This window comes from Rhinatrema bivittatum, chromosome 3 (assembly GCF_901001135.1).
Source record: "Rhinatrema bivittatum chromosome 3, aRhiBiv1.1, whole genome shotgun sequence".
Classification (NCBI taxonomy): Eukaryota; Metazoa; Chordata; class Amphibia; order Gymnophiona; family Rhinatrematidae; genus Rhinatrema; species Rhinatrema bivittatum.
In genome coordinates this window covers 12,856,257-12,871,841 of record NC_042617.1, presented here as the reverse complement: position 1 = coordinate 12,871,841, position 15,585 = coordinate 12,856,257, and the positions used below count along the sequence as shown (strand labels likewise).

The 15,585-nt window shown below is 51.5% G+C and overlaps 1 protein-coding gene across 3 annotated transcripts in view; it reads right to left on the bottom strand.

Moving 5' to 3' along the window:
- ZFAND3 (zinc finger AN1-type containing 3) overlaps window positions 1-15,585 on the bottom strand; it is a 558,612-nt gene that overhangs the window by 378,999 nt on the left and 164,028 nt on the right. The window contains exons 2-3 of one of the 3 annotated variants that reach the window (XM_029592912.1): window positions 10,317-10,517; window positions 143-183 (exon numbers count right to left, since the gene is read on the bottom strand). The exons of 1 other annotated variant lie outside the window; for it this stretch is intronic. In XM_029592912.1, the coding sequence (XP_029448772.1) occupies window positions 143-183; window positions 10,317-10,517 (242 nt within the window). The remainder of the gene's footprint in view (window positions 1-142; window positions 184-10,316; window positions 10,518-15,585) is intronic. One more of the 3 variants, XM_029592913.1, reaches the window with a different exon arrangement.

Sequence of the window (15,585 nt, the reverse complement as noted above, 5' to 3'; positions counted from 1 at the left end):
CCCACTGGGTGGCAGAACATTTTCAAAGCCGTGGATTCATCTGCCGAGCTCCATAATTAGTGGGGGGCAGAGCGCTGGGAAAATTACCCTCTAGGTGATTTAAATAGTCCAAGGGAAACACAAAATCTTTTACTGCACTTACCAGCAAAGCACTTGGAACAGAGATTCATAGTCTTGCTGGACCTGGGGCAACAGAAAAAGAAAAACGCTGCTAAAAAAAAAAATCATTACAATTCTAATCAATACACAAGGATTTTTATAAAGCGGCAGAAAAGAATTTAATGACCAGGCCTGTGTACAAATCACCAGTGGCAGGGCCCTCGCTGCCTGGAACGGTGTTTCTCCTGCAGGCACTTTCCCTTCTCCCCCCTTCCTTAAGCTAGGGAGTCATACAGAGTACGGCGCAGGCCGAAATAAATACCAGCCCGGGCCCCCAGAGAGGGGACTGCAGCCGCTTCCCTGCACTCACTCTGGACACGACTTGACCTTCTGTGCAACAGGGCTCATGGGAGAAAAGGCTGGAGACCGTGCAAAAGGAGCCCCGGGAACCCCGAGAAGCGAGGGGCAAAGTGGGAAAGCTCCCTTCGGCCTTAGCGCTGCAAACCTATGTGAAAGCAGGGAATTATCACCGAGCACACCCGGGGCAGCTGCCCCTCATCACACGCGCGGTGCTATTCATGCAAAGCCAGATGTGCAGAAATGAACCATTCATGCAGAGTTACACGGAGGGGAAGGCGGCCTGCTGACCGTATCTTCTAACACCGAGCACACCCGGGGCCGCTGCCACGCATCACACATGCGGTGCTATTCATGCAAAGCCAGATGTGCAGAAATGAACCGTTCATACAGAGTTACACGGAGGGGACGGTGGCCTGCTGACCGTATCTTCTAACACCGAGCACACCCGGGGCCGCTGCCACTCATCACACATGCGGTGCTATTCATGCAAAGCCAGATGTGCAGAAATGAAACCGTTCATACAGAGTTACACGGAGGGGACGGTGGCCTGCTGACCGTATCTTCTAACACCGAGCACACCCGGGGCCGCTGCCACTCATCACACATGCGGTGCTATTCATGCAAAGCCAGATGTGCAGAAATGAACCATTCATACAGAGTTACACGGAGGGGAAGGTGGCCTGCTGACCATATCTTCTAACACCGAGCACACCCGGGGCCGCTGCCACGCATCACACATGCGGTGCTATTCATGCAAAGCCAGATGTGCAGAAATGAACCATTCATACAGAGTTACACGGAGGGGAAGGCGGCCTGCTGACCGTATCTTCTAACACCGAGCACACCCGGGGCCGCTGCCACGCATCACACATGCGGTGCTATTCATGCAAAGCCAGATGTGCAGAAATGAACCATTCATACAGAGTTACACGGAGGGGAAGGCGGCCTGCTGACCATATCTTCTAACACCGAGCACACCCGGGGCCGCTGCCACGCATCACACATGCGGTGCTATTCATGCAAAGCCAGATGTGCATAAATGAACCATTCATACAGAGTTACACGGAGGGGAAGGCGGCCTGCTGACCGTATCTTCTAACACCGAGCACACCCGGGGCCGCTGCCACGCATCACACGCGCGGTGCTATTCATGCAAAGCCAGATGTGCAGAAATGAACCGTTCATACAGAGTTACACGGAGGGGACGGTGGCCTGCTGACCGTATCTTCTAACACCGAGCACACCCGTGGCCGCTGCCACTCATCACACGCGCGGTGCTATTCATGCAAAGCCAGATGTGCAGAAATGAACCATTCATACAGAGTTACACGGAGGGGAAGGCGGCCTGCTGACCGTATCTTCTAACACCGAGCACACCCGGGGCCGCTGCCACTCATCACACATGCGGTGCTATTCATGCAAAGCCAGATGTGCAGAAATGAACCATTCATGCAGAGTTACACGGAGGGGGAAGGCGGCCTGCTGACCGTATCTTCTAACACCGAGCACACCCGGGGCCGCTGCCACGCATCACACATGCGGTGCTATTCATGCAAAGCCAGATGTGCAGAAATGAACCATTCATACAGAGTTACACGGAGGGGACGGTGGCCTGCTGACCGTATCTTCTAACACCGAGCACACCCGGGGCCGCTGCCACTTCATCACACATGCGGTGCTATTCATGCAAAGCCAGATGTGCAGAAATGAACCATTCATACAGAGTTACACGGAGGGGAAGGCGGCCTGCTGACCATATCTTCTAACACCGAGCACACCCGGGGCCGCTGCCACTCATCACACATGCGGTGCTATTCATGCAAAGCCAGATGTGCAGAAATGAACCGTTCATACAGAGTTACACGGAGGGGACGGTGGCCTGCTGACCGTATCTTCTAACACCGAGCACACCCGGGGCCGCTGCCACGCATCACACATGCGGTGCTATTCATGCAAAGCCAGATGTGCAGAAATGAACCATTCATACAGAGTTACACGGAGGGGAAGGCGGCCTGCTGACCGTATCTTCTAACACCGAGCACACCCGGGGCCGCTGCCACTCATCACACATGCGGTGCTATTCATGCAAAGCCAGATGTGCAGAAATGAACCATTCATACAGAGTTACACGGAGGGGACGGTGGCCTGCTGACCGTATCTTCTAACACCGAGCACACCCGGGGCCGCTGCCACTCATCACACATGCGGTGCTATTCATGCAAAGCCAGATGTGCAGAAATGAACCATTCATACAGAGTTACACGGAGGGGAAGGCGGCCTGCTGACCGTATCTTCTAACACCGAGCACACCCGGGGCCGCTGCCACGCATCACACATGCGGTGCTATTCATGCAAAGCCAGATGTGCAGAAATGAACCATTCATACAGAGTTACACGGAGGGGAAGGCGGCCTGCTGACCGTATCTTCTAACACCGAGCACACCCGGGGCCGCTGCCACTCATCACACGCGCGGTGCTATTCATGCAAAGCCAGATGTGCAGAAATGAACCATTCATGCAGAGTTACACGGAGGGGACGGTGGCCTGCTGACCGTATCTTCTAACACCGAGCACACCCGGGGCCGCTGCCACGCATCACACGCGCGGTGCTATTCATGCAAAGCCAGATGTGCAGAAATGAACCATTCATGCAGAGTTACACGGAGGGGAAGGCGGCCTGCTGACCGTATCTTCTAACAACCGAGCACACCCGGGGCCGCTGCCACGCATCACACGCGCGGTGCTATTCATGCAAAGCCAGATGTGCAGAAATGAACCATTCATACAGAGTTACACGGAGGGGAAGGCGGCCTGCTGACCGTATCTTCTAACACCGAGCACACCCGGGGCCGCTGCCACGCATCACACATGCGGTGCTATTCATGCAAAGCCAGATGTGCAGAAATGAACCATTCATACAGAGTTACACGGAGGGGAAGGCGGCCTGCTGACCGTATCTTCTAACACCGAGCACACCCGGGGCCGCTGCCCCTCATCACACATGCGGTGCTATTCATGCAAAGCCAGATGTGCAGAAATGAACCATTCATACAGAGTTACACGGAGGGGAAGGCGGCCTGCTGACCATATCTTCTAACACCGAGCACACCCGGGGCCGCTGCCACTCATCACACATGCGGTGCTATTCATGCAAAGCCAGATGTGCAGAAATGAACCATTCATACAGAGTTACACGGAGGGGACGGTGGCCTGCTGACCGTATCTTCTAACACCGAGCACACCCGGGGCCGCTGCCACTCATCACACATGTGGTGCTATTCATGCAAAGCCAGATGTGCAGAAATGAACCATTCATACAGAGTTACACGGAGGGGAAGGCGGCCTGCTGACCGTATCTTCTAACACCGAGCACACCCGGGGCCGCTGCCACGCATCACACATGCGGTGCTATTCATGCAAAGCCAGATGTGCAGAAATGAACCATTCATACAGAGTTACACGGAGGGGACGGTGGCCTGCTGACCGTATCTTCTAACACCGAGCACACCCGTGGCCGCTGCCACGCATCACACATGCGGTGCTATTCATGCAAAGCCAGATGTGCATAAATGAACCGTTCATACAGAGTTACACGGAGGGACGGTGGCCTGCTGACCGTATCTTCTAACACCGAGCACACCCGGGGCCGCTGCCACTCATCACACATGCGGTGCTATTCATGCAAAGCCAGATGTGCAGAAATGAACCATTCATACAGAGTTACACGGAGGGGACGGTGGCCTGCTGACCATATCTTCTAACACCGAGCACACCCGGGGCCGCTGCCCCTCATCACACGCGCGGTGCTATTCATGCAAAGCCAGATGTGCAGAAATGAACCGTTCATACAGAGTTACACGGAGGGGACGGTGGCCTGCTGACCGTATCTTCTAACACCGAGCACACCCGGGGCCGCTGCCACTCATCACACGCGCGGTGCTATTCATGCAAAGCCAGATGTGCAGAAATGAACCATTCATACAGAGTTACACGGAGGGGAAGGCGGCCTGCTGACCGTATCTTCTAACACCGAGCACACCCGGGGCCGCTGCCACGCATCACACATGCGGTGCTATTCATGCAAAGCCAGATGTGCATAAATGAACCGTTCATACAGAGTTACACGGAGGGGACGGTGGCCTGCTGACCGTATCTTCTAACACCGAGCACACCCGGGGCAGCTGCCACTCATCACACATGCGGTGCTATTCATGCAAAGCCAGATGTGCAGAAATGAACCGTTCATACAGAGTTACACGGAGGGGAAGGCGGCCTGCTGACCGTATCTTCTAACACCGAGCACACCCGGGGCAGCTGCCACGCATCACACATGCGGTGCTATTCATGCAAAGCCAGATGTGCAGAAATGAACCATTCATACAGAGTTTACACGGAGGGGAAGGCGGCCTGCTGACCATATCTTCTAACACCGAGCACACCCGGGGCCGCTGCCACTCATCACACATGCGGTGCTATTCATGCAAAGCCAGATGTGCAGAAATGAACCATTCATACAGAGTTACACGGAGGGGACGGTGGCCTGCTGACCGTATCTTCTAACACCGAGCACACCCGGGGCAGCTGCCACGCATCACACATGCGGTGCTATTCATGCAAAGCCAGATGTGCAGAAATGAACCATTCATGCAGAGTTACACGGAGGGGACGGTGGCCTGCTGACCATATCTTCTAACACCGAGCACACCCGGGGCCGCTGCCACGCATCACACATGCGGTGCTATTCATGCAAAGCCAGATGTGCATAAATGAACCGTTCATACAGAGTTACACGGAGGGGACGGTGGCCTGCTGACCGTATCTTCTAACACCGAGCACACCCGGGGCAGCTGCCACTCATCACACATGCGGTGCTATTCATGCAAAGCCAGATGTGCAGAAATGAACCGTTCATACAGAGTTACACGGAGGGGAAGGCGGCCTGCTGACCGTATCTTCTAACACCGAGCACACCCGGGGCAGCTGCCACGCATCACACATGCGGTGCTATTCATGCAAAGCCAGATGTGCAGAAATGAACCATTCATACAGAGTTACACGGAGGGGAAGGCGGCCTGCTGACCGTATCTTCTAACACCGAGCACACCCGGGGCCGCTGCCACGCATCACACATGCGGTGCTATTCATGCAAAGCCAGATGTGCAGAAATGAACCATTCATACAGAGTTACACGGAGGGGACGGTGGCCTGCTGACCGTATCTTCTAACACCGAGCACACCCGGGGCAGCTGCCACGCATCACACATGCGGTGCTATTCATGCAAAGCCAGATGTGCAGAAATGAAACCATTCATACAGAGTTACACGGAGGGGACGGTGGCCTGCTGACCGTATCTTCTAACACCGAGCACACCCGGGGCAGCTGCCACGCATCACACATGCGGTGCTATTCATGCAAAGCCAGATGTGCAGAAATGAACCATTCATGCAGAGTTACACGGAGGGGACGGTGGCCTGCTGACCATATCTTCTAACACCGAGCACACCCGGGGCCGCTGCCACTCATCACACATGCGGTGCTATTCATGCAAAGCCAGATGTGCAGAAATGAACCATTCATACAGAGTTACACGGAGGGGGACGGTGGCCTGCTGACCGTATCTTCTAACACCGAGCACACCCGGGGCAGCTGCCACGCATCACACGCGCGGTGCTATTCATGCAAAGCCAGATGTGCAGAAATGAACCATTCATGCAGAGTTACACGGAGGGGACGGTGGCCTGCTGACCATATCTTCTAACACCGAGCACACCCGGGGCGCTGCCACTCATCACACATGCGGTGCTATTCATGCAAAGCCAGATGTGCAGAAGTGAACCGTTCATACAGAGTTACACGGAGGGGAAGGCGGCCTGCTGACCGTATCTTCTAACACCGAGCACACCCGGGGCAGCTGCCACGCATCACACATGCGGTGCTATTCATGCAAAGCCAGATGTGCAGAAATGAACCATTCATACAGAGTTACACGGAGGGGAAGGCGGCCTGCTGACCGTATCTTCTAACACCGAGCACACCCGGGGCAGCTGCCACGCATCACACATGCGGTGCTATTCATGCAAAGCCAGATGTGCAGAAATGAACCATTCATACAGAGTTACACGGAGGGGAAGGCGGCCTGCTGACCATATCTTCTAACACCGAGCACACCCGGGGCCGCTGCCACTCATCACACATGCGGTGCTATTCATGCAAAGCCAGATGTGCAGAAATGAACCATTCATACAGAGTTACACGGAGGGGAAGGCGGCCTGCTGACCGTATCTTCTAACACCGAGCACACCCGGGGCCGCTGCCACTCATCACACATGCGGTGCTATTCATGCAAAGCCAGATGTGCAGAAATGAACCATTCATGCAGAGTTACACGGAGGGGAAGGCGGCCTGCTGACCATATCTTCTAACACCGAGCACACCCGTGGCCGCTGCCACGCATCACACATGCGGTGCTATTCATGCAAAGCCAGATGTGCAGAAATGAACCATTCATACAGAGTTACACGGAGGGGAAGGCGGCCTGCTGACCATATCTTCTAACACCGAGCACACCCGGGGCCGCTGCCACGCATCACACATGCGGTGCTATTCATGCAAAGCCAGATGTGCAGAAATGAACCATTCATACAGAGTTACACGGAGGGGAAGGCGGCCTGCTGACCGTATCTTCTAACACCGAGCACACCCGGGGCCGCTGCCACTCATCACACATGCGGTGCTATTCATGCAAAGCCAGATGTGCAGAAATGAACCGTTCATACAGAGTTACACGGAGGGGAAGGCGGCCTGCTGACCGTATCTTCTAACACCGAGCACACCCGGGGCAGCTGCCACGCATCACACATGCGGTGCTATTCATGCAAAGCCAGATGTGCAGAAATGAACCATTCATGCAGAGTTACACGGAGGGGACGGTGGCCTGCTGACCGTATCTTCTAACACCGAGCACACCCGTGGCCGCTGCCACGCATCACACATGCGGTGCTATTCATGCAAAGCCAGATGTGCAGAAATGAACCATTCATGCAGAGTTACACGGAGGGGAAGGCGGCCTGCTGACCATATCTTCTAACACCGAGCACACCCGTGGCCGCTGCCACGCATCACACATGCGGTGCTATTCATGCAAAGCCAGATGTGCATAAATGAACCGTTCATACAGAGTTACACGGAGGGGACGGTGGCCTGCTGACCGTATCTTCTAACACCGAGCACACCCGGGGCCGCTGCCACTCATCACACATGCGGTGCTATTCATGCAAAGCCAGATGTGCAGAAATGAACCATTCATACAGAGTTACACGGAGGGGAAGGCGGCCTGCTGACCGTATCTTCTAACACCGAGCACACCCGGGGCCGCTGCCCCTCATCACACGCGCGGTGCTATTCATGCAAAGCCAGATGTGCAGAAATGAACCATTCATGCAGAGTTACACGGAGGGGAAGGCGGCCTGCTGACCGTATCTTCTAACACCGAGCACACCCGGGGCCGCTGCCCCTCATCACACGCGCGGTGCTATTCATGCAAAGCCAGATGTGCAGAAATGAACCGTTCATACAGAGTTACACGGAGGGGACGGTGGCCTGCTGACCGTATCTTCTAACACCGAGCACACCCGGGGCCGCTGCCACTCATCACACATGCGGTGCTATTCATGCAAAGCCAGATGTGCAGAAATGAACCATTCATACAGAGTTACACGGAGGGGAAGGCGGCCTGCTGACCGTATCTTCTAACACCGAGCACACCCGGGGCCGCTGCCCCTCATCACACGCGCGGTGCTATTCATGCAAAGCCAGATGTGCAGAAATGAACCATTCATACAGAGTTACACGGAGGGGAAGGCGGCCTGCTGACCGTATCTTCTAACACCGAGCACACCCGGGGCCGCTGCCACTCATCACACGCGCGGTGCTATTCATGCAAAGCCAGATGTGCAGAAATGAACCATTCATACAGAGTTACACGGAGGGGAAGGCGGCCTGCTGACCGTATCTTCTAACACCGAGCACACCCGGGGCCGCTGCCCCTCATCACACGCGCGGTGCTATTCATGCAAAGCCAGATGTGCAGAAATGAACCGTTCATACAGAGTTACACGGAGGGGACGGTGGCCTGCTGACCGTATCTTCTAACACCGAGCACACCCGGGGCCGCTGCCACTCATCACACATGCGGTGCTATTCATGCAAAGCCAGATGTGCAGAAATGAACCATTCATACAGAGTTACACGGAGGGGAAGGCGGCCTGCTTCTAACAGCCCCACCGCCAGAAATCTCTCCCTACAGCTAATTCTGCAGCAGTGTCAGACTGCTTCCCAGGCCACGTCTGGGTCACATCAGTAACCCGGCCCAAGTCTGACTTTGCTCAACAGATCGTTATGCCAGGCAGGATCTTTTCTGCTGAGCTGGTAGATGGCAAAGCACGGAGGGCTTTCAGTGAACACCTAATGGCTAGCAATGCCAGAGGAAACATATCTGCTAGGACAGGCCGTGCACACACACACAGTGAGAGACAGTCCCTTCATCACCGCTGCTAGGACAGGCCGTGCACACACACACAGTGAGAGACAGTCCCTTCATCACCGCTGCTAGGACAGGCCGCACACACACACACACACATGGGGAGAGACAGTCCCTTCATCACCGCTGCTAGGACAGGCCACACACACACACAGTGAGAGACAGTCCCTTCATCACCGCAGCTAGGACAGGCGCACACACACGGTGAGAGACAGTCTCTTCATCACCGCTGCTATGACAGGCCGCACACACACACACACACACACACACACAGACAGTCCCTTCGTCACCGCTGTTAAGACAGGCCCCACACATACAGTCCCTTTGTCACTGCTGCTAGGACAGGCCGCACACACACACACACACACAGAGACAGTCCCTTCGTCACCGCTGTTAGGACAGGCCGCACACACACACAGTGAGAGACAGTCCCTTCGTCACCGCTGTTAGGACAGGCCGCACACACACAGAGACAGTCCCTTTGTCACCGCTGCTAGGACAGGCTGTGCACACACACAGAGACAGTCCCTTCGTCACCGCTGTTAGGACAGGCCGCACACACACACAGTGAGAGACAGTCCCTTCATCACCGCTGTTAGGACAGGCCGCACACACACAGAGACAGTCCCTTCGTCACCGCTGCTATGACAGGCCACACACACACACACAGAGACAGTCCCTTTGTCACTGCTGCTAGGACAGGCCGCACACACACACACACGCACAGAGACAGTCCCTTCGTCACCGCTGCTAGGACAGGCCGCACACACACACACACAGAGACAGTCCCTTCGTCACCGCTGCTAGGACAGGCCGCACACACACACACACACACACACACACACAGAGACAGTCCCTTTGTCACTGCTGCTAGGACAGGCCGCACACACACACACACGCACAGAGACAGTCCCTTCGTCACCCGCTGCTAGGACAGGCCGCACACACACACACACGCACAGAGACAGTCCCTTCGTCACCGCTGCTAGGACAGGCCGCACACACACACACACACAGAGACAGTCCCTTTGTCACTGCTACTAGGACAGGGCCACACACACACACACACACACACGCACAGAGACAGTCCCTTCGTCACCGCTGCTAGGACAGGCCGCGCACACACACACACACACACACACACAGAGGGAGTCCCTTCGTCACTGCTGCAAGACATCACTTCACATCATCACAGAAAATTTGTTGCTGCAGATGAAAAAAATCCATGTAAACAGGACAAGAATTTCTGCTAAGAAAAGGATCAGGGAAGAGAGGTGAGGCCCAGGCAAGGCAAACAGAATATTTGCATTTACATACAATTTCCAGTCTGAACAGGATCCCAAGCTATTGAAATGGCAAGACGTGGTATGCAGGGGTGTGGGCTGCTCTTGAATTGCAGGTACCAAGAGCTTCTCTGCCTGGAAAGTCCTCAGTGGATGCCACAGAAGTAGGACTTCTTTTCCTTTAGGCCCAACAGTTTCCTCCTGCTCTGCTGCTGGGCTACGGGGCCATAATTCCCTTAAACAACAACAAACAGCAGGTAAGCTGGAGAATTCGCTCCCTGCCAAGCTAACAAATGCGCCTGTCAATCCCTCAGTCCCCAACAGCTGATTTATAAAATGCAACAGCAGAGCAGGCTATTTCACTGATGGCCACCTAGTGCTACGAGGGAAGAAATATCTCCTGCTCCAGACCCTGAGATTAAGCCACGGTGCACTTGGGGTAGGACCGCCTGGGGGACTCTGCTTTAATAAATTGCTTCGTCTATAAGGTGCCACTCGACCCCATGGAGTAGGAGACATTCATGGCAGGGTGCAGCCAACAATTTGGTGTTTGTTAACCTGGATCTTACTTTCCTTTTCAGTATCCAGACTATAAGATTCATTGATGCTATGGTCTTGCTTCTCCCACAGAAGTGTCACCTTGCTCTTTTCTGTGAAGTGTTAACTAGTGTCTGACCTACAATCTTCAAATTCGTTTCACCAATGTACTACCCCGTCTTAATACTTTTCTGCACTGGACAATATATAGTACATTAATGAAGGAGCAAATACAGGGCCCCCTTATGTGAATGTCTTTCCCCTGCGGGTATCCGTGGGGGTCACGGCTTGCAGCCTGGTGTCTTGCACGCTTTTAATGTTGAGTTTCTTTTTAAAGTTTGTCTGACACTTGCTCAGTTTCTGCATTAGATTATGTGGTTGCTAGAGGCACAGGGTATAGTTCTTTGCGCGATTCATCCTCTAGTAGCACTGACTCTGGATTGTACGCTGCTACAAGGACTATCCACTCTGGATTTGCTCTGTGTACACTGCAATGGGTCTTCCCCGAGTGTCTTAAGTGAAGAGAGGATTTCCTTGGAGATGATCTTAGCTAGGGCTGGGAAACCCCACCCAGGCATCTAAGATTCAGCATCTGATGCATTACAGAAGAGCTCCCAGCTCGTGGAGAAACCCCCCCCCATCCCTGGGCTTTCTAGGAGGTGGTGGCAGGTGGGATGCCTGGTGTTGGGAGGAGAGTACCTGAATGGAAAGGAAGAGAAGGTGAGTGCCTGAAAGCAGCTGTTAGGAAGCTGGGGTTGGATTAAGAGTGCTTAGCAGAAGGAGAAGCAGGAAGAGTAAGGCTGGACAGCAAAGAAAAGCAAAAAGTAAACAGGAAAAGAAACAAAAACAATCCACTAAACTAAAAAAAGTTTGCAAGAAGAGCAAGAGGAAAACCATTTTCCTGGCTCCTTCCTAGAATGAGTTGCCTAAATATTTCTCCCACCGAATATAGCCTTTGAGGCGTTTATCCTGCCTTCTGGTCGTGCCGCGTGGCTTGCTTGGGTACAATAAAAACTGATGTGTGAAGGAGCTGCCCCTGTGGTGCAGTCCAATAATCGCGAATCAGGAGTCAGGGGAAGGGACTGTGCACGTCCGAATGGCATTCAGCAGTGGCTACTCTACAGAGCACGAGTCAGGGAATCAGAGTCACGTCATCATTAAAACTCTTCTGTGCTCAGATCGGTCTTGGAAAAGGAGTGAAGGTAAGATTAAACAATGAATATAAACCAGTAGGGCAGGTATTCTCTGGACCTAGGGTAAATCCCATCAGTACAAAATCCAAAGAAAATACATCTCCACCAATAATTAAACTTATTTATCCAAAACACTTTTAAACAAGTGAAAAGTAGGTTCATAAGTGGCCTTGCTCTCAAAACAATATATCAGAGCTTAGTCGTTACACACAAACACACTTGTGAGTGCAGGGGTGCGACAATGTCTAGTGTTTATAGTTGGGTCTTTCTGCTAAATCAGTCTTGATCAAAATAATTCGAGTTATTCTATCAGAACTTCCATTTGCATTCAATTATATACAGGGTGCTCATCTCAAATCAAGCGACAGACAAGAAGGTATCTACTTTGCGGCTCTCCAATGAAGTTCTGCAACTCTCGGACACAGCTGTGTTTCGCCGCTCGGGCTTTGTCAAGGAGGCTCACTCCCACCATCTTGCTTGAAAATTTCAATGACGATTGCTCCAAACAACCAACCACTTGCTTTCTTAGAACTGTTTGAAAAGACTTCTGTAGGTGCTTTTTCTCATAAAGCTTTGCACACTTGCATTTAAAATTCTCTCTCTCTTCATTTATCTAAAATTGTGTTCAAAATGTTAAAATATTCCATGTATTGTTATATCTTATGCGCGCATAAATTACACATATTCACAGCAACAAATGAGGGTATCTGTATGAACAGTTTACATTCATCTTATGGTAGCAGTCCTCTCATCACACTTCTCAATGCTTAAATGAACTTACACTCTATTCTGTGCTTTTTATAAGAAACCAGAAAGAATCCCACATCCAATTCAGAGCTAGAATCCAATCCACATGAGAATTATAGAAACATAGAAATGACAGCAGAAAAGGCCCAAATGGTCCATCCAGTCTGCCCAGCAAGCTTATGGTAGTATCTACTGCACCATACAAGTCACCTCTAATTATCGGTTTCCCAGATCATCAAAGTCAGGGCCCTTGTTTGTTGCTGTCTGAGTCCAGTTCCCTGTTACCTCTTGCCGTTGAAGCAGAGAGCAATGTTGGAGTTGCATCAAAAGTATCAGGTCTTTTGGTTAATGGTAGTAACAGCCACATCAGCAAGTTACCCCCATGCTTGTTTTCCCAGTATGTACAATTCAACGACCTTGTTGGTTGCTGTCTCAATCTAATTCCCCTTTTCCTCCTGCCGCTGAAACAGAGAGCAATGATGGAGTTGCATCAACAGTATGAAGGCTTATTGGTTAAGGGTAGTAACCGCCACACCAGCAAGTTACTACCCCCATGCACTTTCTTCTTCATTCCCAGCCTCTAGCCTTAAGAGATCCACAGAACATAAGCATGAATAAAGGTTACACCCCTAAACAATGATTGACATTCAACTGGAACATAGTGTGCTATTCATAGATCCAATGTTACTTATGTCATAGGGGGGCTTGAGAAAAATCAGTTCCCTGCCCCCAAGTTTGAGTACAATCCTTTCCAAAGCTGCAAATCGAAGATTATGTATTACGTGTTTAGCAGTCAGCCAATGATCCACTAGGGGACCCTCTCTACGTGAATGCCTAATACAGTTGAGATGTTCACTTATTCCAACTTTCAACTGCTTCACTGTATGTCCAATGTACAATAATAAACCAGGGCAAATGGCTACATAAATCACTTGAGCTATATTACAAGTTGTAGGAGTTTTCAAAAATTGTCGCAGATTTAAAGTAGGATATTCAAACATTCATTTCTAAACATAAGTCACCCACAGTGCAGTGGTCACATTTTCTATGTCTCACTGTTTCATTTGTCGTTATGTCAGATATTGTTGGTAAAATCAGTGAGATTAATCTATCCCTCAAGTTCCCATCCTGGTGGTAAATAAATCAAGGCTTGGCTTGAAAAATGTGATGTTCCAATCAAACCAATCATCAAACCAATCATCAAAAAACCGCAACTCGACAAATCAGATCCTGCAAACTACAGACCAGTCTCCAACCTCCCATTCCTAGCAAAAATCATCGAGAAAACTGTCAACAATCAACTCACAGACCACCTTGACGCCCACAATTTTCTTCACCCAACACAGCACGGCTTCAGAAAATTCTACAGCACAGAAACTCTCCTCCTCACCCTCACTGACACCATCCTCAGAGGTCGTGACAGTGGCAAAACATTCCTCCTGATCCTCCTCGATATTTCAGCCGCCTTTGACACCATCAACCACAGAACTCTCCTCACCAGGCTTAAAGAAATCGGTCTGCTAGACACTACACTCAAATCTTACCTCACTAACAGATCCTTCATTGTCAAGACAAACTCATCTGAATCCTCCCAAGTGCCCCTCACCCATGGCGTCCCTCAAGGTTCTTCACTATCCTCGACCCTCTTCAATATCTACCTCCTTCCACTATGCAAATACCTCTCAGATGCCAACCTCACCTTCTTCGTTTATGCAGACGACATTCAAATTCTACTCCCCATAACCAAATCCATTGAACTCACCATGGAAAGATGGAACAAACTCAGTTCAAAACTATCACAACTGCTATCCCAACTATCACTCTGCCTCAACCAAGCTAAAACAGAAATCATTCACATCCAGGACGACCGTCCCTCTTCCCCCCTCGAGAGCACCCCCCCAAACGATCCAGGAAGCTCAAACAACACGGGGATGCCAAACTCATCAAGAACCTCTCTCACACCATCCACAAAAAACCTAGGAGTTACCATCGACAGCCAACTCAACTTTAAATGACACATCTCCAATACAATCAAAGATGGATTTTTCAAACTTCAAACACTAAAAAAACTCAAACCTCTCCTCCATCCGCATGATTTCCGCACAGTACTGCAATCAATTATTTTCTCAAAACTCGACTACTGCAACTCCCTCCTCCTTGGACTTCCGGAAATCCACATCAAGCCTCTCCAAGTCCTACAAAACGCCGCCGCCAGAATCATCACCAACCACAGTAAATCCTCACACATCACTCCCACTCTCAAAGACCTCCACTGGCTGCCCATCACACAAAGAATCCAGTATAAAACACTCACCCTTATACACAAAAAAATAAACAACAACAAAATGGTCTGGCTAAACAACACCATCCAACCATATATCACACAAAGAACTCTCAGATCCTCCAACTCAGGTCTCCTCTCCATCCCAAATCTCAAAAATGCTCACCTCAATGCAACACGCAAACGAGCCATTTCAACTGCTGGCCCTATCCTGTGGAACTCCCTCCCCACACTTCTCAGAAACGAACCCTCACCCCAAGCCTTTAAAAAACAGCTCAAAACATGGCTGTTCTTAAAAGCCTTCCCTCCTGAACCCCAACATCCTAAAATACATGTTCTTGAAAGCCTCTCCGCTTGACTACTACCCTGCACTAACGCATAACCCCCCCTCCCCCCCTTCACCTCCCCTCCCCCCCTCCTTTCCCTCCCTCTCCCCCTCCCTGCACTCCCTCCTCCCTGTCCCCCCTCTACTCGTAACCAAATCATATTGTACATTTTGTATATAGGCTATAGGCCATTTCTCTATACCCACATTTAAGTATATT